The sequence below is a fragment of the Anabrus simplex genome, chromosome 12 (assembly GCF_040414725.1).
Source record: "Anabrus simplex isolate iqAnaSimp1 chromosome 12, ASM4041472v1, whole genome shotgun sequence".
NCBI lineage: Eukaryota > Metazoa > Arthropoda > Insecta > Orthoptera > Tettigoniidae > Anabrus > Anabrus simplex.
Genome location: NC_090276.1, coordinates 91,143,343 through 91,169,350, shown reverse-complemented (window position 1 = coordinate 91,169,350; position 26,008 = coordinate 91,143,343). Strand labels below are relative to the sequence as shown.

Genomic DNA, 26,008 nt, shown 5'->3' with positions numbered 1-26,008 from the left:
TGAATGTTTGTGTGATTTAAATTCCACGAATTTTATATTTAGTGGTTATGCTTAGTTTTTTTAAAGCACATTAGCTCAGTTTTTCGAAGTAAGATCAGAGGAAATTATGCTTCCTGTAACTTTTAAAGAGGAAAATTCATATCTCCTAACTTAGCAAGGTGAAATGTTCCATATTATATTTTCAATTTAAAAATGTCAACATAAATATTTTTGAATTATTGGACCTGTCTTTTAATACTTCTTATCTACAAAACATGCCATTTCCTCTTCCAATTTGACGTCGTAATTGCCCATAGAGATGAGGTTAAGGTACTCTTCCACTGTGGGACTTACTACATGTTAGAGCAGGAAATAAGGCCCAATTACATTAATTACGTAATTGTGCTGTGTGGGAACCACGGATACATTTACAATCATTTATTTGTGATATCTGGTGGAAAGATACATCAAGGAACATTTTTATTTGAAACAAATGCTTGTATCTCTGTTACTTTAAGAGTCTATCTGTAAGTGGGCCTTACCATACTAAATGTGTCATCACATGCGCACATTGTACGGCACTGAGTGCCGAATGGTCATGCTCCACCCTTCAATAATCCGACTACGTCAGCCAGGTTTGAACCCCTATGTTGGTACCCAAAGACTTACACTCTATGAAGCTGGATGCGGAATAATACTACCGTTTATATAATGCAGCATTGCCACATTGTGCATTTAATAGCTGGGACGTTTCCAGTAACATATTTATTCATTTTTCAAGCATAGCGATAGAGAGTAGGATACAAACTGTGTTAGCCATCCTGTACTTAATTATTGACAATAGGAGAGAGTAATAATATAAATGGAGATGTGGAAGGTTGCAGCACTACCCACAGACTAGAATTCCCATCGCAGAAGACCTGAGTTCATGAAATTCCTTAGCTTTCTCTGAACATCAAGGCTTTTAGATCTTGCAGGCAGAACTCCCCTTTTATTTTAATCTCTTTTATAAATTAAAGATTAAAGATTTTCAATGAATTCATTATTATTTCATCGTCCGAGAACATCCTGTTAACACTGAACGCCGCGCGATCTTCTTCTGCTCTTACAAGATGGTCGTCAAGGAGACGTAGATGAACAACATGGCCGCTGACAGCATGGCCGCTCGTCCCGCGCTGCTCGGCTCTGGAACAAACAACAGTGTCGAGGTTACTGAATTATATTAAGTTATTTACACTTCATTCTTTCCAGCCTTCAGTCTGCAAGCCTGTGTGAGTGCCTTCAAAATCCTCTATTTACAACAAGTATATGTCCTTGTTTCATATTTCCTTTTTTTAAATCACTGAAAAGTGAGTTTAACCTTTGTGGCATTTATCAACCCTCTGTTTCCCTTACTTTCAATGGTCGGGCCATTCATGCCCCTATTCGCCTCACATGATCCCACTACTCAAGTCGATCGGTATTCACAGCTCCAGTCATCGAGTTTATTTCTAACCTAGCCTTGGCCTCCTCATTTTGTGTACCGATACCCAGCTGCCATCTTTCCCACCTGTTTGTACAAGAAATCATTCTCACGACTACCTTGTCTGCTACTTCGAACTTATGAATAGAAAATTGTGAGCCAATGCTCTTTAAAAAAAATCACCGCCACCACCACGAGATTTACCACCTCTATAGTAAGATGGGACTGAAGGAAGACCATATAAAGATAGTTTCGTCTAAGAAGGTTCCTGCTTTTTACAGAATACTGTTGCGAGCTCATTGCAATAGCTGACAGTTACTGAAAGGATCGAACTTGATCTGTTTCACGAATGCCCGGCGAGTGGGGACGGTAGAATACAATCATTGTCTGCCTGTCGTAAGATGCGACTAAAAGGGGCCCCAGAAGCTCTGAACTTGCGAGTGCGGTTTGGTGACCACGGGGTCCTTAGTTGAGTCGCGGCATTGTTTCCACTTAGGCCTACTTACGCCAGGCTGCTCAGTGTCACCTGTCCTATCCGTCGTCCCTTCGTGAACTCTTAATCATTCCGACCCCGACGCTATTAGGTTCCGCGAGCTGGGAGTTTTTCATTTTCACGCCCTTCGTAGTCCTTGTCTTTCTCTGGCTGATATCTTCATTTTTCGAAGTGTCGGATGCCGTCCATTTTTAAATAATGATGTTATTTGCTTTACGTCCCGCCAACTACTTTACCGGTTTTTGGAGACGCCGAGGTGCCGGAAATTTGTCCAGCAGGAGTTCTTTTTACATGCCAGTAAATCTACAGACACGAGGCGGATATATTTGAGCACATTCAAATACCAGGATCGAGCCTGCGAAGCTGGGGTCAGAAGGCCAGCGCCTCAACCGCCTGAGCCATTCAGCCCGGCACTTCCATTTTTCTCTCTGATTAGTGTTACATAGAGGATGGGTGCCTAGTTGTACTTCCCCTTAAAACGATAATCACCACCACCACCACAAAAGAGTAGCGTAATGGAAATCTTGCAAACTTTGGGCTGGGAAGACTTGGCAGCAAGGAGACGGGCTGCTTGACTAAGCGGTATGTTCCGAGCTGTCAGTGGAATGGCATTATTAGACGAGAAAGGTTGAAAGGGCTTTTTAAAAATAGGGAGATTAAATTGGAATTCAAGAGGATAAATTTGGGCAAAAACGTAATTTATTGGAAGAGGAGTTAAGGATTGGAATAATTTACGAAGGGATATGTTCGAATGATTTCCAACTTGTTTGAAATAATTCAGGAAAAACTAGGTAGGCCTAAACAACCACCGCCTGGGCGATAGTCCTAAATGCAAATCATTGATTGATTGATTGATTGATTGATTGATTGATTGATTGATTGATTGATTGATTGATTGATTGATTGATTGATTGATTGATTGATTGAAGTTACGATGCACGGTTCACGAATGTTTGAAAATTAGCCTGCGGACTCAGTAGGTAAAAAGCAAGATCAAATACTTCGCAGTAATTAATATACCAAGAACATAGTCTAACAGCCGTAAATGTAAAACCAGTTTAACCTTTCTTTTCATTTATTTATTGAGATGTCGGTGTCGCTAAATATTACCGAGTTCACTCTAGTCTGTTGTTCAGGAAACCCAGAGTGTCTCGTGCAGACAGTATCATCGGCCGCTCCTCGCTCGCTAAGAGTTTACAAATGTGAGAAACTCACGCGAGCCAAGGAGTAAATGAACTAAATTTATCTGATGGCAGACTCTGCAGTTCCGGAGCCAAAACACGGGCTGCAAAATGTAAATGTACACCCAGAGAATAAACTACTGGTCTCGGAGTAAACACACTAGCACATCCTGCGTCGAATGTGCACCTCACCAGAAATCTTAGTATAGAATTAGACAGTCGAGATGACTGTATTCTTCCCACTGTCGGTGGGAGCGGTAGAATAACACCAACGGTATTCCCTGCCTGTCGTAAGAGGAGACTGAAAGGAGCCGCAGGGGCTCTCAATTTGGGAGCTTGGGTTGGCGACCACGGGGCGCTGAGCTGAGACCTGGCATTGCTTCCACTTACTAGTGCCAGGCTCCTTACCTTCGTCTATTCTATTCTATCCTTGGTCGACTCTTGTTCTTTTGCGACCCCGATGGTATTACGTATGGGCCTAGGAAGTCTTTCATTTTCACGCCCTTCGCGGCCCTTGTCTTCCTTTCGTCGATGCCTTCATTTATCGAAGTGTCGGTTACCTTCCATTTTTTCCCCCTCTGATTAATGTTATACTATAGAGGATTGTTCCCTAGTTGTACTTCCTGTTAAAACAATAATCGCCACCGCTATTATTATTATTATTATTATTATTATTATTATTATTATTATTATTATTATTACTATTATTATTATTATTATATTGAACAACCAAAGCTAAAATAAGCTCAAGTAATTCCGCAATAACTGGCATATAACTAAGTGCCAGCGTGAGGAGGAGGTCTGATTGCGTCCTGTAAAAGAAAAAATCCTCTCGTCGGCGGGGGCGTAGACGTGAGAGGGGACTAAAAGGGACCCCAAGGGCTCTGAACTTTGCAGTGTGTATTGACGACCATGGATCCCTCAGCTGAGTCCTGGCATTGCTTCCACTTACTTGTGCCAGGCTCCTCACTTTCATCAATCCTATCCGACCTCCCTAGGTCAACTCTTGTTCTTTTCCGACCCCGACGCTATTAGGTTTGCGAGGGCTGGGGAGTCTTTCATTTTCACGCCCTTCGTGGCCCTTGTCTTCCTTTGGCCGATATCTTCTTTTTTCGAAGTGTCGGATTCCTTCCATTTTTCCCCTCTGAATAGTGTTATACTATAGAGAATGGTTGCCTCTTACCTCTTAAAACAGTAAACACCACCACCACCACCAGACAGCTTTTTATTACAGCGTCAAGTTTGTTGCGTAATGAATTCACGGACCACAACACTAGAGCCACATCAAACTACGGATTTAGCCGAAGTATTAAATTAAGTGAATTAACTCAAAACTTGAATAATAATGCATTGTAAGTAACAGCTGTTTCTTTTTTCAGTGTCCAGTGGTTCACCTGTTGTTACCTGATGACGCACAGATATAGACAGGGATCGAGGAATGTCCGTAGCGTGCGTCCTCCGTGACCACAGATTAACATCTAAATCACCTCTGCAGTAACATTACTTTTTTCCTTCCCTGCTGTTCTGTTTGCATAATAATTACAATATACGTGTGTGAGTTTATGATTACGTGTAATTTAGAGTAATTCGCGCGAGTAGAGGAAATAAAAACGCTCGAGCGGTAAGTAGAAAGGAGGACAGAAAAATTACTAAGGAAACACAAGTGAGATAAGCACGCACGGTGCGTGTCCATGACGACCAGACCCCTTCGTCTGTCAGTTCGTTCCAGTGGCGGGTTTGTCGATAAAAATTCTATCACTATAAAATCCACAGTTCAGCTACGGATTTTAGGTAAATAAAATATAACCAACTATGAAAATATGCTCTTTTTTATTTTACCCCTGTGAGTGGGGGCGGTAGAATAACACCCACGGTATTCCCTGCCTGTCGTAAGAGGCGACTAAAAGGGGCCTCAGGGGCTCTGAACTTTGGAGCGTGGGTTGGCGGCCACGGGGCCCTTAGCTGAGTCCTGGTATTGTTTCCACTTACTTGTGCCAGGCCCCCTACTGTCATCTATCCTATCCGGCCTCTCTTGGTCAACTCTTGTTCTTTTCCGACCCCGACGCTATTAGGTTTGCGAGGGCTAGGGAGTCTTTCATTTTCACGCCTTTCGTGGCCCTTGTCTTCCTTTGGCCGATATCTTCATTTTCCGAAGTGTCGGATCCCTTCCATTTTTCCCTCTGATTAGTGTTATGTAGAGGATGGTTGCCCAGTTGTACTTCCTCTTAAAACAATAATCACCACCACCACCTGTTCCTTCTTTATTCCTAAAAATTACAATCCTTTTCTTAATCATCGTTATCCGATCGATTAGATTAGTAGTTTGCCTTTTTCTACCACTACGAGTGCTAATGTGAGTTATTGCAGAGTTTCACTTAAGCACCACTACGAGCGCTAATGTGAATTACTGGAGAGTTTCACTTAAGCACCACTACGAGCGCTAATGTGAATTACTGGAGAGTTTCACTTAAGCACCACTAGCAGCGCTAATGTGAGTTAGTGCAGAGTTTCACCACTACGAGCGCTAATGTGAGTTATTGCAGAGTTTCACTTAAGCACCACTAGCAGCGCTAATGTGAGTTATTGTAGAGTTTCATCTCCCTGTGGGTGGGGGCGGTAGAATAACACCCACGGTATCCCCTGCCTGTCGTAAGAGGCGACTAATAGGGGGCCCCAGGGACTCTGAACTTTGGAGCGTGGGTTGGCGACCACGGGGCCCTCAGCTGAGTCCCGGCATTGTTTCCACTTACTTGTGCCAGGCTCCTCACTTTCATCTGTCCTGTCCGACCTCTCTTGGTCAACTCTTGTTTTTTCCGACCCCGACGCTATTAGGTTTGCGAGGGCTAGGGAGTCTTTAATTTTCACGCCCCTCGTGGCCCTCGTCTTCCTTTGGCCGATACCTTCATTTTTCGAAGTGTCGGACCCCTTCCGTTTTTTCTTTCTGATTAGTGTTATATAGAGGATGGTTGCCAAGTTATACTTCCTCTTAAAACAATAATCACCACCACCACCACCTTGTAGAGTTTCACTTAAGCGCCACTACCAGCGCTAATGTGAGTTATTGCAGAGTTTAACTTAAGCACCACTACGAGCGCTAATGTGAATTACTGGAGAGTTTCACTCAAGCACCACTACTAGTGCTAATGTGAGTTACTGCAGAGGTTCACTTAAGCACCACTAGCAGCGCTAATGTGAGTTATTGCAGAGTTTCACCACTACGAGCGCTAATGTGAGTTTTTGCAGAGTTTCACTTAAGCACCACTACGAGCGCTAATGTGAATTACTGGAGAGTTTCACTTAAGCACCACTACTAGTGCTAATGTGAGTTACTGCAGAGTTTCACTTAAGCACCACTAGCAGCGCTAATGTGAGTTATTGCAGAGTTTCACCACTACGAGCGCTAAAGTGAGTTACTGCAGAGTTTCACTTAATCTCCCCTACGAGCGCTAATGTGAGTTACTGCAGAGTTTCACTTAAGCACCACTACGAGCGATAATGTGAGTTACTGCAGAGTTTCAGTTAAGCACCACTACGAGCGATAATGCGAGTTACTGCAGAGTTTCACTTAAGCACCACTACGAGCGCTAATGTGAGTTACTGCAGAGTTTCACTTAAGCACCACTAGCAGCGCTAATGTGAGTTATTGCAGATTTTCGCCACTGCGAGCGCTAATGTGGGTTTTTGCAGAGTTTCACTTAAGCACCACTACGAGCGCTAATGCGAGTTACTGCCGAGTTTCACTTAAGCACCACTACGAGCGCTAATGTGAGTTACTGCAGAATTTCACTTAAGCCCTTATAACTCCATTCGGTATGGACATTGTTCAAAAATCAAGAAACGCCTGAGGGTATTGAAGCAAGGCAGAAAGAAGTTCATTTGGCTTGAATCAAGAAGAAAACAAGTAAAGAAACAAGCGATTTTAGATCGTTTTTCCGGAACTGTCGGAAGTGATTTTGGAAAAGTGTCTTTTTTAGTTTAACATAGCTATCCGCGATTCACAATTTGAAACTTTCCGGGCCCTTTTGCCCTTCAACTATCGGCACAATTGAGGAAATTGCTTAATTTTACGTTTTTTCGTAGCATAGGGACCGCATTTTGTCTGCTGAGAAGTGTTTTCAACATTAAAACTGCCAAAAATATAATAACTGCTTTGAAAAGAGTCTGGAGCTCAGAGTGAGCGATCTGTAGCCGAGAGGAGCATGACCACACTCCAACACGATGCCTTCGTGCGTAACCTCGGTAGTACAGGTGTGTGTTCCTAATACACATTTCGTGTAGTCCTTGGAAAATCATGGCAAGTATCAGGAAGATGTTTTCGAAGACAGGCTTAATAGGCCTTCACCTTTAGAAATCCATCGTTGGATTAGCCACGAACTAAAACTTAACAGAGACCAAGTGATTGCCATACAGTTAAATGACGGGGAAAATGCTGTGGACATAAAACTAGTATCTGTGACTCTTTATGAAAACCTTCTGGCACGTCACGAAGGAGTGAAAATTTTTCTACTAGCAAATGGCGGTACCACTAAAGTAACGATTTCAGCAGCGGACACTTTAACTAAACGCGTACGTGCTTTCAACCTCCCTCCAGAAATAAGCAACGTTCGCCTTGCACGAGTTCTCTCTACATGTGGAGTAGTCGAAGGCATCCAGGAAGAACGGTGGAATGAAGCACACGAATTTGCTGATGTAAGTAAAGGCATACGAATGATTGTAGAATTCTACTATCGTACGAATTACAATCAAAATCATGTTTCTATTGTAAAGAAACGACACACCTTCAAATAGATTGTCCCAATAGGAAAGCGCGTCCCGCGCTGTGTAGAAAACAAACATACAGCTCCGCAGTGGGAGCAGTACACTAAGCAACACAACAGATGCAGAAGTCGGCGTTCTCTCTCCTGAATACTCTCCCCCTGTGGGTGGGGGCGGTAGAATAACACCCACGGTATCCTCTGCCTGTCGTAAGAGGCGACTAAAAGAGGCCCCAGGGGGTCTGAACTTTGGAGCGTGGGTTGCCGACCACGGGGCCCTCAGTTGAGTCCTGGCATTGCTTCCACTTACTTGTGCCAGGCTCCTCACTTTCATCTATCTTATCAGACCTCTCTTGGTCAACTCTTGTTCTTTTACGACCCCGACGCTATTAGGTTTGCGAGGGCTAGGGAGTCTTTCATTTTCACGCCCTTCGTGGCCCTTCTCTTCCTTTGGCCGACATCTTCATTTTTCGAAGTGTCGGATCCCTTCCATTTTTCTTTCTGATTAGTGTTATATAGAGGATGGTTGCCTAGTTTTAATTCCTCTTAAAACAATAATCACCACCACCACCACTCTCCTGAATACCCAACCGTATTACAGAGTATTACTCACACTCCGCATAAACAACAACACGACTTTCAAGAAACCTCCCTTCTAGCTGACAGCATAGCAGACACATCTTTACCTCGTAGTACGGAAGAAGCAATCGGAACAGTTTGTAGTGACAACGTTGAGAAGGGGGAAAATATTCAGACATTACGGGAGACTGTAGATCAGGCGGCAGCTGACGTGAGCCCAGTTGGAATGGAACAAAAAGTAAATACACCACTAAAAAGACAACTGTGGTCTGAGGATATGGAACTTCAGGAAGACACCCATACACCAACAGGAGATACTCAGTTAACAAAAAAGAATACACACCCAGATTTTACAAGCCATTCAATTACAGACAACAAACAAACAAAGTCTGCTTTCTTGCGCAGTGAAAACATGGAGTTTATTTATTTATTTATTTATTTATTTATTTATTTATTTATTTATTTATTTATTTATTTATTTATTTATTTATTTATTTATTTATTTATTTATTTATTTATTTATTGACTTGTGGCGTGGCTCAGGCTATGGAGCCTGCTGTTATGCCAAACCATCTCATATGTACTACATTGTACAAACTACAGCAGATTCAGAAAATTCTTCCATTGCTGACCCTGCAATTGATCCTAACACAACAACAGGACAGAGTGTTAGTGAAAGTGCAGTGACCTTGCTACCAGGTGACAAGACTACCCCGAATACGACAGGCAGTACCAAGGACTCTCACAACTTACAGATGAAAGTTGTCAACAAATACGTTCCACGTGACGAATCAAAACCGTACAACACCCAAAGGCGGAGTACCTCACGCAGTCGGCTTAAATAATAGAAAGTATAAACCATTGTATGTGTGACAGTGTATTGACCACAACAGCTTAATCACATCCTTCTACCGAAATGAATTCTACCACAATTACCTTCATTCTTCCCTTGTTTCTGCAGATGACCCTCCTACGTTGTGCCACCACCTTGCATGTAAGACGGCGTCAAAAGTCTAACCACGCAAGCTCTCCTTCAGGATTTTCTCAGGGTTCATGACATAGATATCCTATTTCTTCAAGAAGTTAATGATCCAAACTTAGACTGGCTGTCGGGATACGAATATAAAGTAAACGTTGGTCCATCACCTCGAGGTACGGCTATAATATATAGAGCAGGAATGACTGTTTCTGAAGCGGAGTTTCATCCCAATGGTAGAATTGTTGCTGTGCAATGTGAGGACAACCTTTTTATTAATGTTCATGCTCCGTCCGGTTCTCAGGAGCGTCTAGACAGAGAACGCTTATTTGAAGATAACATCAGATATTTTGTGCAGGGCCCTATTAACAACATAATTTTGGCCTGTGATTTTAACTGCGTATTAAATCCGCGTGATCAAACTGGACATTTCCATAACTGTCGCAGCCTACAAAATCTTGTTGAGGGATTACACTTACATTATGTTGTTTGGGAACTGAAACATGGAACTGACGTACAATTTACATTCTACAGGGCCGGGTCAGCTTCTATAATAGATAGGGCATATATATCAAGAGATATGATAACTAGGCTACACAGTTATGAGGTTGTATCGGTGTCATTCAGTGACCATCATGCTCTCCTCTTTCGTTACTCAACAACAGTACGACCACCTCTACATGGGCATGGATACTGGAAACTTAATGCGACCCTCTTGTACGACCAAGATGTCCAAAATGATTTTCGAACACTATGGATGAAATTGCGTAGTAAACGATCTAAATACCATTACCATGTGACCTGGTGGACGGATACTGTTAAACCAGAAATTAAACGATTTTTTCAAAAGATTCCCAAACAACGGGCAAAGGAAAAGAGAAATACCTTGAATTTTTATTATGAAGTCTTATACCAGCTTCAACGACAGCAAGCCAGTGGAGAGAATGTCCTTAATGAAATGAAAGAACTCCAACACACTATCACTAATATTCAAGAGAATCATCTGAAAGGGGCGTTCATCCTGCAAAAGTATCCTCAGTAGTTGAAGAAGAGCGTGCTTCACTATTTCACATTTTGACTGAAAGACGTAAAGGGAAGAGGAAAGCAATTACTAAACTCCGAGATGAAGGACGTCCTCAAAATTGGTGCAGACTACTTCACAACACTATTCCATGACGACCACCCATTAACCAGCACTTTTACAGCATCCTACAACACGGTCTACCAACACTGAATAAAGAAGATGAGTCAAGTTTGATTGCAGATATTACCTCGGAGGAAATACTCTCTGCACTTTCCCAAGCACAGCGTCATCGCTCTCCAGGCCCAGATGGAATAATTTATGAATTGTACAAAATAATGTGGGACATAATAGGCGACCTGTTGCAAGTGTACCAAGAAATACTCGAGAGGCCACACATCTTAACGGAAGATTTCACGTCCGGAATTATTATTTTAATTCCCAAAAACACCAGACCTCTAGGAATGGAAGACTTCAGGCCGATCACCTTGCTAAATACAGATTACAAGATCTTCACTAAAATAATAGCATCTCGAATAAAACTGCAGTTGCAACAGATCATCGGACAATAGCAGTCGTGTGGGACAACAGGTCAAAATATTATCTCCAATCTACAAGTGCTGAGAAACATCATTCTGTTACACGATAAAGCCTCATCGAACCTTCCTCCCACGACACTCGTAAGTTTGGACTTCCACAAGCCTTCGATAGAATAAAACATCCGTATCCATGGTCCACAATGCAAACTTTCGCCTTTCCACCTAAATTGATTGAGTGCATTAAAGGACTGTATAGAACAGCCACCTCCCGAATCATTATAAATGGACATCTAACTGTGAAAATACATATACGGAAATCAGTTCGTCAAGGATGTTCCCTCTCTATGCTTCTGTTCATCGTAGCGCTAGAACCATTTCTTCAACGAATAAATCAGTGCCTGTCACTCGGTGCACAAAAAGTGACAGTAGGGGCGTATGCCGATGACGTGTGTATTATCCTAACAGAACCATCCGACGAAGAGCGAACTCTACATATCATCTACGAATTTGAGGAAGATTCAGGATCGAAGGTAAATAAGAAAAAGTCCGGAATGCTGCTTCTTGGTCGACATCAATCACCTGCGCCTAATCGATCACTGCCCATTGCAACTAAGTTGAAGATCTTAGGAATTGTTTTCCAACAAAATTTTAAAGATTTGCTAACCGACAATTGGACGTCGATAATTAATAAAGTTAGGAACACCTTAATTAAGCAACATACCAGGTCTCTGAATTTCATCTAAAAAGTATGTCATATTAATATGTTTGCTTTATCTAAAATATGGTACATTGCGCAAGTTCTGCCTGCAACAAAACAAATAACACAGCGTATAGAACTTCATCTAGGCCACTATCTTTGGAGAGGTTCCCTGTTTCGGGTGAGACGTGATCAGCTGTACTTGCCGATTACACATAGAGGACTCAACCTAATCTGTGTAGACCTGAAATGTAAGGCTCTTCTGGGACGAACAATACTTAAATCACTATCAGGGTTGCACACTCGAACAGAACTGACATTTCTTCAACCTCGGGAGCCTGATGTCAGAGGTGGTCGACATAGGTATGTACATCCTGCTTTCCGAACCATCGTTGGTATCCTTGACAGTATCCCGCAAGACCGGAAAGATTTCACTCGACAAAGCATTTCTACACTTGCCTGCTGAAAGGATTACACCGACCAGTACCGATTGAACAAAAATTCCCTCAAAGAAAATGGAAAATGGTGTGGTCAAATGCTAACAATCCACAAGTACCCACTCAGTGGAGGTCATCAGTCTACTCGGTAATTAATGACATCGTTCCAACAGTAACAAAACGCTTTCGTCACAACTTGTGTGGAGATGTGGACATTGCGGCGAGCTCGATACCACAGTGCACCGAGAAGCGCGACCTGTCTGGACATGGACTGTCAATACAGTGCGGAAAATACACGGAGGTCTGTCTTATTTATCGACTGAGCAGTTGGCGAATTGGCGAATTTCCACTGGAGGAAAAATCAGAAGTAAATGCTGTAACTTGGTTGCTAGCGGCGGCAGTGCATTGGAATTTGACATCATACGATAAGAGTGGATGGATTTTATCAGATCACTCAAGAGTGCTCGTTGGGAAATGGTAAAAAAACCGCAATATAGAGAAATTTTTGAAACATCTATTTCATTTTTAAATGTAATACTTTATGTTACACGGTGACGTACTGAGAACTGACAACAGTGAGATGACTTGGTATATATTTTTTTTCCAACAAGTGTTAATCTAATTTTGAATTCATTCTTTAAAGTATAAAGTGCAATTTAATGTTTATATTAGTCTCAACTCTCGTGTACACTTCTAAGGTGTGCTTTCGGTTTTCAGCTCACTACCTTTCTTTAAACTGTCATGTTGTTTTCTATTCTTATTTCTTTTCGATTGATTAATTTGCAGTGATTTGTACTTTGTAATTTTGTAAATTTGAAAAGGGGAATAAAAACAAAATCATCTTAAAAACTGACAAGAGGAACATCAGACGTGCGTTTTCTTCGTTCGTTTGCTTGTTTCCATGTGTTTGTTTTTGTTTGTATGTTTGTTTGCTTCTTTGTTTGTTTGTTTGTTTGCTTGTTTGTTTGTTTGTTTGTTTTTGGAATTCATCATTTCCCTCACGAGTGATCACTAACCACAGTAAATTCGTAATTTCTTTTGTTCTTTATTTCTTCATGCATTTATAATTGAGGACCGTTTTTGCAAAATTCAAGAACTTACAAAAACTTAAATTTTCAGGAAATTCATTTTTTAATTATCTTTCAAAAGAAAAATTATATATTAAACGGAAAATTCATTTATAATATAGAGCATTAAGACAAAAAGTTATTACTACAAAGCAAATTTCAAAATAATTACTAAAGCCAGTAGAAAAATATGATTGAAAATTGTGGGTTTTCTACAAAACTCAACATCTACAGGAACAAAAGCTTACACAATTATTTTCAAAGGCCATATTTCATATATTATGCACCCTGTGGGTGGGGGCGGTAGAATATCACCCACGATATTATTCCCTGCCTATCGTAAGAGGCAACTAAAAGGGGCCTCATGGGCTCTGAACTTCGGAGCGTGCGATGGCGACCACGGGCCCTTAGCTGAATCTTGTCATTGCTTTCACTTACTTGTGCCAGGATCCTCACTTTAATCTATCCTATCTGACCTCTCTTGGTCAACTCTCTTGGCCTTTTCCGACCCCGGCGCTATTAGGTTACCGAGGGCTAGGGAGTCTTTAATTTTCACGCCCTTCGTGGCCCTTGTCTTCCTTTGGCCGATATCTTTATTTTTCGAACTGTCGGATTGGCGACCACGGGGCCCTTAACTGAGTCCTGGCATTGCTTCCACTTACTTGTGCCGGGCTCCTGACTTTTATCTATCATTTCCGACCTCTCTTGGTCAACTCTTGTTCTTTTCCGACCCCGACGGTATTACGTATGGAGGCCTAGGGAGTCTTTCATTTTCACGTCCTTCGTGGTCCTTGTCTTCCTTTGGCCGATACCTTCATTTTCGAAGTGTCGGGCCCCTTCCAATTTTTCTCTCTGATTAGTGTTATATAGAGGATGGTTGCCTAGTTGTAATTCCTCTTAAAAGAATAATCACCAACACCACCACCACCACCACCTCCTATTGCTGAAAGTTTTCGATGTTTGATGGCGTTTACGTGTTCGTTATACCTACTAATCTGTATACTTCCTATATATTGATTATTACATTCTTGACATGTGATGCAATAAATTCCTGATTTCACATATTTATTCTCCTTGTTGTGTTGCAAGGTAACTACACTACTAGGTAGGCTACTCCGGCGGTTGAAGCTCCCATTAGCTGGAGCGCTATGACGTCACGCGGTATTTTGACTTAATAATAGAAATAAGAGTTTTCATTACATTTTTGCATCTGGATACAGTCTGACCGTGAAACACACCAAATATAATTTCGAACTGGGCTATGTCATGACTGGGACGTGTGCTCGCGGCAGTCAACAGGCACTAAGAGTTTCATCAATCGAGCGACACTTGAAAGCCGCGAGGTATTTTAGCGAACGTCGGTTGACATCCTGCCCTCCTACCGACTGGCATCAACTCTCCTCTCTTAACAACTCGGTTTGGAAGTCCTCGACAAACTCGTCAACACAGATCATTTCTTACAAAGTCCATTACATTTTCTTCGGACTCAGGCTCCACAAGACTCGTTGATGGGTCTTCTCCGACGTGCTTCCAGATAAAGGAATTTTATTTGAATTTCCCGACATCAACAGCAGCCTAATTCGAATTCTCACTTCAAATCTTGTTGGGTTGTTATAAAAAGCTCCCAACCCACGAATACGAAAGAAATATGTAAGAAATACCTTGCCCCATCAGGTTCTCAAAAAGTCGGAGCAATGACTTAATTGAAATTACAAATCCCTTCAGAAAAGGTAGTAGACTGTTTTGTTTTTCCAACCCTTAGTTGGGAAATAACGTCCAGGGATCTTTTCAGGGTACTTCCTTGGCTGTGAAGTCCGTAGCCACTTCTGAGTGCAGTTTTATGGTCCTTGGGGATTCTAGAATTTAATACATCGAATACTTCATTAACCAACTCGAAGAATTCACTTTCATGGTCTTTATGCAGGAAGTATTTAACTGCCCGCAGCACGCCGAGTAAACAGCTCGAGATCGTCCAGTTATACTCAGGTAGTGTATCATACCACTACGTACTTCAGTTCCGTCGGGCAGCACAAGACGTTCATCTAAGAAATGCTTTAAAAGATGTGGCACACCACACAAAACCCACACTTTTCTTAATTTGTTCATGGAATTATAAAAGAAAGTGTTGGCCATATTTACTTGCAGATCTTTCCACACTTTAGCCTTTTTCCCTCCCATATCACATGTTACGGCAACCACATTAATGTGGCAGCTTCAATGCTTGTAATAATGCCCTGCAGAAGTTCGGCTGTCATGGTCTTGTCAAAGTCATAATACACAGGTTGTTTCCATTGAGCAAAAAATAACCTCGAACCATGACAACAAGGACGTTCCTGTAGGGACCCAGAATTGCATCATCTGTTGAATCATAACAAATACGACAGTCAATAACCCCCTGTGGGTGGGGGCGGTAGAATAACACCCACGGTATCCCCTGCCTGTCGTAAGAGGCGACTAAAAGGGGCCCCAGGGGCTCTGAACTTTGGAGCGTGGGTTGCCGACCACGGGGCCCTTAGCTGAGTCCTGGCATTGCTTCCACTTACTTGTGCCAGGCTCCTCACTTTCATCTATCTTATCAGACCTCTCTTGGTCAACTCTTGTTCTTTTCCGACCCCGACGCTATTAGGTTTGCGAGGGCTAGGGAGTCTTTCATTTTCATGCCCTTCGTGGCCCTTGTCTTCCTTTGGCTGATATATTCATTTTTCGAAGTGTCGGACCCCTTCCATTTTTTCTCTCTGATTAGTGTTATATAGAGGATGGTTGCCCAGTTGTACTTCCTCTTAAAACAATAATCACCACCACCACCACCTCTTAAAACAATAATCACCACCACGACAGTCAATATTCATCTGATCAAAACTCAAGACAGCATATTTTTCCAGTCCTTGAATATTTACTGCAAGAAACTTTAATAAATGGAGCAATACTTTCAAAATACCAGGTCTGCATTTTAGTTTTCGTATCCACTTCTGCAATGTTGAGGTAGCAGGTAGACTAGTGTTTCTCTTTCTAAGATACGCATAAGCTTTCTGGAAAGCGCTCTTAATGCACGAGCACTCACAATGTCTTCGCGCTTACAAGACACCGTATCTGTCCTGGTGTAAAACATTTTGACAGTATTTTCTCTACCTCTTTTCTGATAACATGTTGGGTCACTTTGGGTGGTGAAGGTCATCTTTTGACTGATACTACATACCACGGACCTCCACAATTTTAAGCGGGTCTTTTTTCGCTTTCAGCGTCACCAACGTAGCAGCATGCTTCCTTTTTGATGCTTGAACTTGTTTTTGAAGTTTTTCTATTCCTTCGGCCTTATTATCTTCAAAGGATTCACCGTCCTGACCAGACGACACCTCATAATCTGCAGGACTTCGAGCTGAACAGTGGTCGCTTGGTAGGCCATGGCCTTCAGCGCTGTTGCGGCATGGGGTTTGGTTTTTTCCTTATCTTTAGTTGTGTCAGTAATAGTTGACTGGTCGAGTTTCCTCTTCTTAGGGGATAATGTACTGAGAGTAGACATCGCCCGTTCCCTGATATTTCGGCCTTCGTGCCGTATATCTCGCTCAGTGGAGACCTGTGGAATGCGAACACATGCGTGTTTTGGACACCACTAGGCCAAAGTTTTCAAAGCAGCTTATACCATTAGATTGGAGGACAGATATGGAAGTAAAGAATACATATCTGTGACGTAGTTTCACTTGTGCTAGGTTCTTCAGTAGTAAAACCTCCATGACAGTTGGGAATAAATTGAGATGGTACCGAATCTGGGTGTAGAATTTTCTTGGTGGGCAAACCTAAGAGCTCATTTTTCACATCTCCCTCGTAATCCGTAGGAAGGAAATGAACAGAACATTCGCGAGGATTCTCCGGATTAAACTTATCAGTTCGCTTACAACGAGAAATCCACAAACGCTTTAACTCGTCATTTTTGGAAGCCTGTGGTATATAACACCGGTACATTTAAATCAATTATTACGACACTGCTCCATAAATACGACTTTTAACGTTTCCACTCGTCATTACACTGCACAGGTTCACACCAGACCAAATCACAAAGCAGAACTAACTGAAAAGTTCGGCAGTAGAAACACGTGTTTCGTCAGCAGGACGAGCGGGAGCAGGGCGGGAAGACACCCCCTGCAAGTGTTGAATGAAACTATTATTATTATTATTATTATTATTATTATTATTATTATTATCAGGCCTATTACTTTTTGTTCTACGTGCGACTTCGGTACCATGACGGTATTAGAGCATTGGAGGCCTAGGGAGTCTTTCATTTTCACGCCCTTCGTGGCCCTTGACCTTCTTTGCCTGATATCTTCATTTTTGAAGTGTCAAATCCCTTCCATTTTGTTCTCTCTGAATAGTGTTATATAGAGTATTGTTGCCTAGTTGTACTTCCTCTTAAAACAATAATCACCACCACCTTTCATTGCTACCTAACGTTTATTGAGCAACCCTACTGATCTCATTCTCCATGCCTGTTCACTCCCCATCTGGCGTTTCCTTCAGCCTTCGTCCATATTGAAACCAAATGGTTCGTGTCATTGGCATATAATTATTGTAGTTGGACAAAGTAATATTATATGACGTAGAATCTATATATGAAGTAGGATGTATGTTGTAATCCAGCGCTCGTGTAAATAACAGCGGATATTGCATCAGAAAGAAGGCGATGGAATCTTCCGCTCTAGAGAGAGAAACTTGAGATCAACATGCGATGGAGATATTAAATTATGTTGGCAGAACTTTCAAACCAGCGAATTACAGGATAACGCGCGAGGAAAGAAATGAGGCGGTAGCAGGGACACCGATATGAACGCGCTGCGATATAATCGTAAATCCATAAGGAGCGGTTACTAAAGACAAATAAGACATTCACGTATTTATAAAAATGCAATAGAGACATCCTGGCAAAGCTTTTGAAGTAGATATGTGGCTACTGGAGACAGGATATGTTGAAAGTGGTCCGGAGAATCCCGAGACTTTGTTCCCGACGGGAGGACGCCAAGCGGTGAAGAGAAGCACTCGACTCTTAACTTCGGGACTGAAGGATTCGGACGCGTATTGTGATCGCCGCCGGGAAAACGTTGACTGAGCCTTCATCAACGTAAAGGAACAATAACCTGTTTAATATTCTGGACTTAATCCGCAGGGATTACTCCCATAAAGCCTCAGGGGCTCTAAACTTTGGAGCGTGGGTTGGCGACCATGGGGCCCACAGCTGAGTTCTGGCATTGCTTCCACTAACTTGTGCCAAGCTCCTCACTTTCATCTATCCTATCCGACCTCCCTTGGTTAACTCTTGTTCTTTTCCGACCCCGACGCTATTAGGTTTGTGAGGGCTAGGAAGTCTTTCATTTTCACGCCCTTCGTGGCCCGTGTCTTACTTTGGCCGATATCTTCATTTTTCGAAGTGTCGGATCCCTTCCATTTTTCCCTCTGATTAGTGTTATACAGAGAATGGTTGCCCAGTTGTACTTCCTCTTAAAACAATAATCACCACCACCACCATTACTCCCATAAGGGAATTAATTGTATTCAAATAGTCTTACATTTGAATTATGAACGTGTAAAGTGCCGATGGACTTGTTCGTCAAGCAGCAGTAAAGATGGTTATAGAGGAGCTTGATTTACCATTGAATCGCGGGTTCTCGTTGATACTAACCAGACTGTTTCGGGAAATGAACGCGTGTGAGAAGAATGCAGTTTGTGTTTGTAATTTGTATCATAATTCATTTGTACTTTTTGTATGCTCAGTAAATATTGAGTGTGTGCGGACACGTGTGTACCAACTGTGCTGTACGTAAATTGTGACAAGAACATGGACCTCAAGAGGAGAATTTTCACAGACGGTTGTGTTTCCGCCATGATGGAGTGAGCACCGCATCGATGGGCCGACCCGATGGCTGAGGTGGAGCGTGGCTGAACCATGAAGCGAACCGGACTAAAATGAGTGCATCTGATTTTATCTAACACCACTATGCATGAATCACCTTGTGTAAATCTGTAAATAATAACTTCTTGCATGTGATGGTTCAGTTTTAATTGATTTTTAAAATGTAGCAAGGGTCAGCTAGATTTTGATAGTTAATTTTATAATACTATAATTTTATAGTACTAATGCCTTGGGGTGTGTATTTTGTATGTATAATCTGCGTGTGTTTATGCTGTTTTGATCCTTAGCATATATTCCTAAGCGTGTGTTGTGTTATACGATCCTCTGAAATGTAAGATGGTATTATCTTCTGAAATAATATCAGTATCTGTTAATATTTTAATAAGGATAGATGGCATTCAGTACACTGAAGTAGTTCTTGGGGCATGTTAGTTGTAGTAATGGCATGTTGCACGAGTATTCCAAATCTTCAAGAAAAGTTCATTTATATTGTGCTGCGTATTTGAACCAGCGACCATTAACGAACATTACAGTGTATATTTATTGCCTTTGTTCATCGATAAGTGATTTTATTTTGTTAGGTTAATGATATGTGCTGTGAGTTAATTTATATATATTTTTAATACTTCATCCTTAAGTTGATTTTTGAGACTGTTTGAGATAGGATACTTTAACACTCAGAACGCTAGTGAGAGGAAGTGAACCTACGATAATGTGGAACGAGATATCGTCAACTATATTTGAATGTAAAGAGTGTTCTCGATGAATAACAGTGTGAATCCTGGTGAGCTTTGAACCAGTGGATATGATGATTGAAGGCTAGACATTGTGTATCCTGAAATGTAGAATGCAGAGAATAATTCTGGTTACAAGCCCAGTGAAGACTGGATTGTATGAAGTATTTGGATGAGATTGAATGAGCTAGCCGAGTACCGGAAATATTTTCATGTGATGACAGGTGAAGGAAATAGATGTGTTTATATTCCAAGTCGAGATTTCTCCACTATTCTGCGTTTTTCGTGTTAGAGAATTAACCCCGTTGAAATAGGGTCATCAAAGAATAGTTACGATGTAATTTATTACTTAATTCAAATTGATCAGGTAGGCCACAGCACATAGATATTTAAAGAATTAACGTCATTTGTAATACTCTAGTTAAAGGTAGGAATTTTCAAATCACTGTAACGAAACGCCTCGATGAACGTCAATTCGACTCTCGACCAGGTCTTGGGATATCCTGATGCTTATTATTGCTGGATTTATTGTTTTGTTGTATGTGAATTGTGTTTATTGTGTATTTTGGCAACGAAATTTTGATTTGCGGTTGTGGTAATTTTTGATTTGTGGATTCAGTTCCGTGTGGTTGATATGTTCGAGGCAGAAGTTCTATTCCCGATGCAGTAGATTCAGTGTTGATGTAAGTTTTTGGGAGATTTTATGTATTTCGTATGACGTAGGGCCCTTCGCTACACATTGTGTTTTAATGTGACTATGTATATAAAACAGCTGATTATGTATGTGTGGAGTTAGTATTTTTATTTAAAATCAGATAATATTACACATTAGTCGTATCCGATGTATTCGTTAGTCCGCGTTCATTTCATGATCGGTGAATATAGTAGGCCATAATAGATGATGATTTAATAACGACGACTAATGAATCAATGAATAAATGTAATTTAATGGTTTTAAAGAAATATCACTCAAATTAATTGATAGAGATAGCACAGGTCAACTATATTTTGGAAATAATCTTAATAAATTAATGACGAAACCCAATAAGAGGTAGTTAAATAAATTAATTAACTAAATTGACGTCCGCAAAATCTTGTTGTAAAGAAATCGTAAATATGGTTCTATCGAGTAATGTAATGATGTATCAATCACTCAATTCATGTGATGTATTTCTTTAGAGTTGGATTATAAAGAATATTGTTTTTATATCAGTCATTTTATGAGTAGAATTGGATTAAATTTGAAACATGCCGATTTATTAAACTTAACAAATAAAACATTGGTGCTTAATGGACAATAATATTAAATGTATCAAACCGATTTGTAACATAGATCAATTATTATGGGTTTCGGATCTAGTGATAATTTTTTATTTTTGAAGTGTTATCATTTTTTAAATTTTCGTTATCGCTTTGCCAAACTTTTCATTTTCAATAAATTTGTTTTTGCAAAGAAGGTTTCTCATTCATAATCATCCTTTTATTATTTTTTCTCTCTTACCCTTCCTGCTTAGTAATTTAAGATTAGCTTATACTATTCGAAGATATCACCGGAGATCACCCGTGAACGACGCTGAGATTAGAGTCGGTGCCCAATATCATAGGCCGGAAGGGTAGAATATGTAGGGCCGCATTTAGATTATTTTCGGCTCTTTTGCACAAATGATATTCTCAACGAAATTGTAGCAGAAACCAACCAAGTGGTATGCCAATGAACAAATTAATTTCACGGCATACTGTGTTTCTTGCAGGCAAGAATTTCGAACCGTACTCTTGAGAATAGATGGGGAATAAGTTACCGTACACCTAACGTCTTCTACTTGACTACATTAATTACAAACGGCTACGGCTTAGATCATACACAATAGAAGGATATCCAAAGATATGTCACTCCTCGAAAGTAGTTTCTTTAAGTAGTATATTCTCGAATCCCCAACACACACCGTCGGCTGTCCTGAGTTCTGTCGTTTCCCTTCCAGGCAAATGACGGGACAGTTCCAATCCTAGCCAGAGCTATCGCTCAGGTCTGTTTTTAAATCATTGTACAGAAGATTGAAATTTATCAGACATCTCCGTTGATAAATTATTATTCATCCTGCTATAAACGAATATTTGCCCCAACGTTATTGAACTTAATGATGCTTTTCCTCGTCCGAATCGCAGGTCTGTGGACAACAGGTCTACCAATGGTGTTTAGTATTCTTTCTTGCGTTATGTTTTGTTTTGTCCGACTAGAAATTGTCTCCGAATGCATTTACTCCCGATAGCTTTCTTTATTTTTTTGATTCCTGCATATGAACAAATATCACGCTCAGAAAATGTTGAAATAATGTCCAGTGCAACGTGAGAAATCGAATAGTTTAGACGTTCTAATTGTGAGAGCTTACCACATGTTATGTTCGCCTTGGGCTTGAAGTTCTTCAGACAGGAGCAAACCTTGCCCTTGGCATCTCCCGGCGCTACACAGTTGGCGTTAACAGGACACTCCTCGTTCGAGCCGCAGGGCAGGAACAGAGCAGCTGTGGACATCGCAGTCTGTATTTAGTTTCAAGAACACGTACTCTTTTTAACATAGTTATTTACCAAAACATTACCAATTACAGAATGATTATGTTATATTTTTTAAGAAATAGTATAATTGTGATAGTGAATTCGTTATCTTTTCTATATTTACCTTCAAAATGTTCTTGATTTACATGTAAATGTTACTATTGAACCATTCTGTTCATGGACCAATAGTATAGATTTTAGTATTAGATATTGGGATTACCTGAGACCACCCATGGAGTCATTGTCTTATAGTTCATTTCCTAAAAGATTCCAGAAGAAGCGTTCTCGTGTGAAGAGAGCTAGAGCGTCATTATGAAAATCTCCAGAACCTCATTAAAGGGAGTTATGTCCCAAGCCAAGCCTCTTAATGAAGATTGGGGACGCTTCCCGGATCCCGGCAAAACTAACCTTCGGAGGGAAGAAGGAATTAAATTAATATCTTTGGTTACGAAAGAGATGCATTGGATATGATACAAGAATTGCAACCTGCATAATTTATGCTTAATTTTGATATGCATTAGGGCTGCAATCATAAATGCATTCGTTAAGTAGGGGACTTGACGTGCTTTGTGCGGGAAAACTTCGAGTCACGGGCGCGCGTATCCTGCACGCGATCAAGCGGCGTGGCTACGCCAACCTGATTATAAATGCAAGGCCGCTTGGCACATCAGCTCATTCTTTGACCGTAAGGCTGCTTGAACGAAGTCGTCATGCTGCAAGTCGGTACCGAGAACAACGTTGTATCTTCGAGCTGCACATACAACTAGTACTACTGAATCTGCGAGGAATTACCCCTGCATCAAGCCAGAACGAGCTTCTACATCATCATTGTGAGGAAGCCAAAACGGGAGCTGAAGCCGGCACGACATCGGGAATCGATCCAGGAACGTTGGGCGTACCTGATCAGCGCGACATCGAAGGGGACATCTTCCAACCATCTAAGGAGCTGTACGAAGGACTCACGCAAGAATGTCTCCAATTGTTCACCAGTATCTGCTGCAAGCGTCGCAGTTTGTCATGATGTGGTAAATTCAGTGGTCCACAGGAAGGGCCGCTCCGTCATGTCATCAATCATATAAGGTCAGAGCTTTCCAATTCTGTTTCAAGCATGTCATTTAAATTTAGATAGGAATAGGGGGGCCGTCAGCCAACAGGTTAGTTTATGGTAGGATAAATTCTTGGCAATAAAGAGCTAGGCCTCAAGCTCGAACCCCGTACATTAGGGTAGATGATAGTTTGTAGATTCCTTGTTGATGTGTTTATATTACATTTCGATAGTATTATATTAGCGTACGTGTTATCTTCATGGGTCAGGTCGAACTCCCTTGGTCATGGTAGGTTAATCTGACAGGCAGGCACTATTTATTGTGTCGCGTTTAGACATTTATCTCTGCAGACGTAGGTTATATAGTTGAGACCAGGATTTACCTCGTAATTCACCTAACTTTACTGACAGGGCGAGCGAGTCCGAATGTTTGAGAGATGTGGGCATTATGCATGTAGCTGACTGTATGAATTGATATGAGAGAGCCCCAGCACAGTTTGAGAGTGTAATGGATGCATTTGAGATGCCGTATTATGGCCATGTGACTATAGCTTACTGTATTGTGCCTTTGTATTATCAAGGTTGAGCCCATGGGAGGCGAAAATAAGATTTGTTATATTGCTGGTGATATTGAGATGAGGGCGAATAGCCCGTGTGTATTTAAAAGGGTGCTTTTAGCAGCCAGATTATGTGAGGTACTTTGAAAGGCGAAGTTTCTTAGCACGCAGTCAGTCAGCTGGGCTCATAAATTGTGTGGACTGCCGCCTGTCGAGTGCTCGGATGGTAAGGGTTATTGTGCCTGACGTCACAGTCTTGAAACTTGGTTATATGGCTGTCTGCAGCGTGTCGAGTGTGTAAGGGGGAGAAGACGACCTTGATATTTTGAACGCAGGGAGAGATTTTTGTTCTGTTTGTTCTACTTTAATTTTAACACTGGCCCGTTTGATATTGACCCCTTGGACATGTTGGTTGTGTTCCTTTTATATAGTTTGTATATGAATATTCAAGGCCTTACCTTTCATGGGACAAGGGTTCGAGACCGGGTCAGGGCACTGTACATTATGTGTTTATATTTGTTTGCACCGGGGTTCGATGGTACGAGGCATAGTAAAGTTTATGGAAATTACTGTTAGATGTGTGTTTCAGCAGATATCCATTTTCTGTTGATTCCATTACTCACACAATTGTAACATGCTTGTTACAGCAGAGCGGTTTCGTGAAGGCAGTGAACTGGCTGTCATCGGCTCAACATTATCTTTACCCCAATCATATTTGAAAGCTCTTATATTTGTAAATAGTATATTTTTATGTAATAAATCCCTGATTGTAAAACTTTGAATGCAGCGATGTTTTCTGTTAGATATTTTTTTTCATTTTATTTTAGCTGATTCTTACCTGATTAGTCACATATCCTAGTGTTTTATCTTAATATTGCCCTTTGTTCTCCCTTGTTATCCCTGAGAAGTGCGCGATTGTGCGGCCGAGCGTGGATATGTGTTCAGGTAAGACTATGTGCACAAGCTCACGTTTGTGGGAGTTCTTTCACTACTGTACTCTGGGTTCGAGACCGGCATTCGCCTGGCCGGAACCATAGGGTCCTGTAGGGCACACTATACCTAGGAAGTTGTGGCGGCAGTAAATTTAAAATCAATTAAGTTATGACTTAGTGACGGTAATTGAAGATTAAGATGCAAATAAGGTGATACAACATAACGCAGGAACACTAATAACAGAATAATCAAAAAAGAATTATAAATAAAATAATTCAAACCAAGGTAATGTCAATAACGCAGAGAAGATATTCTAGGTGTATCAACTTTCAGACACAATTAAAGGAATACTGTACACAAGATTAACTGCTCACTTTATCAAAGATATATGTGGAAGGTATAGTCCGAGGTCTTACACAATTTGCCCCAGGGACTCTGAACTTTGGAGCGTGGGTTGGCGACCACGGGGTCCTCAGCTGGGTCCTGGCATTGCTTCCACTTACTTGTGCCAGGCTCCTCACTTTCATCTATCCTATCCGACCTCGCTTGGTCAACTCTTATTCTTTTCCGACCCCGACGCTATTAGGTTTACGAGGGCTAGGGAGTCTTTCATTTTCACGCCCTTCGTGGCCCTTTTCTTTCTATGACCGATATCTTCATTTTTCGAAGTGTCGGATCCCTTCTATTTTTCCCTCTGATTAGTGTTATATAGAGGATGGTTGCCTAGTTGTACTTCCTCTTAAAACAATGATCACCACCACCACCTCTTACACAATTGGGAATTTTGAGTCCCGAGTTATCAATTTCAACCTTTAAAACTTACCTATCTGATTTTCTTCAGAATTATTTATTTCTATATATATCACAGTATCGATGAATTAAAACTATTATTAAATAGATGTATTAATTGAAAAACTTACGATGTAGATACGAAATACAATCAACACCATTGAAAGACAACGTCTAGTTTAAAAGGTTACATCGTTAAATGACAAACGAATGAATAAGTTTCTAGTTATCAAATAATCAATTAATTAGTTAATTAAGAAGAAGAAGAAAATGAATAACGTAGTTAAAGCTACGACGATTTACAATAAAATTT

The 26,008-nt window shown here is 41.1% G+C and overlaps 1 protein-coding gene across 1 annotated transcript in view; it reads right to left on the bottom strand.

Annotated features, from left to right (window-relative positions):
• Positions 1–729: 729 nt before the first annotated feature.
• The window catches only part of LOC136884406 (uncharacterized), a 51,767-nt gene continuing 26,488 nt past the window's right edge, over positions 730–26,008 (bottom strand). Inside the window, exons 4-5 of the mRNA XM_067156542.2 lie at positions 22,209–22,340; positions 730–1,164 (exon numbers count right to left, since the gene is read on the bottom strand). Coding sequence (XP_067012643.2) covers positions 1,085–1,164; positions 22,209–22,340 — 212 coding nt within the window. The 3' untranslated portion in view covers positions 730–1,084. The remainder of the gene's footprint in view (positions 1,165–22,208; positions 22,341–26,008) is intronic.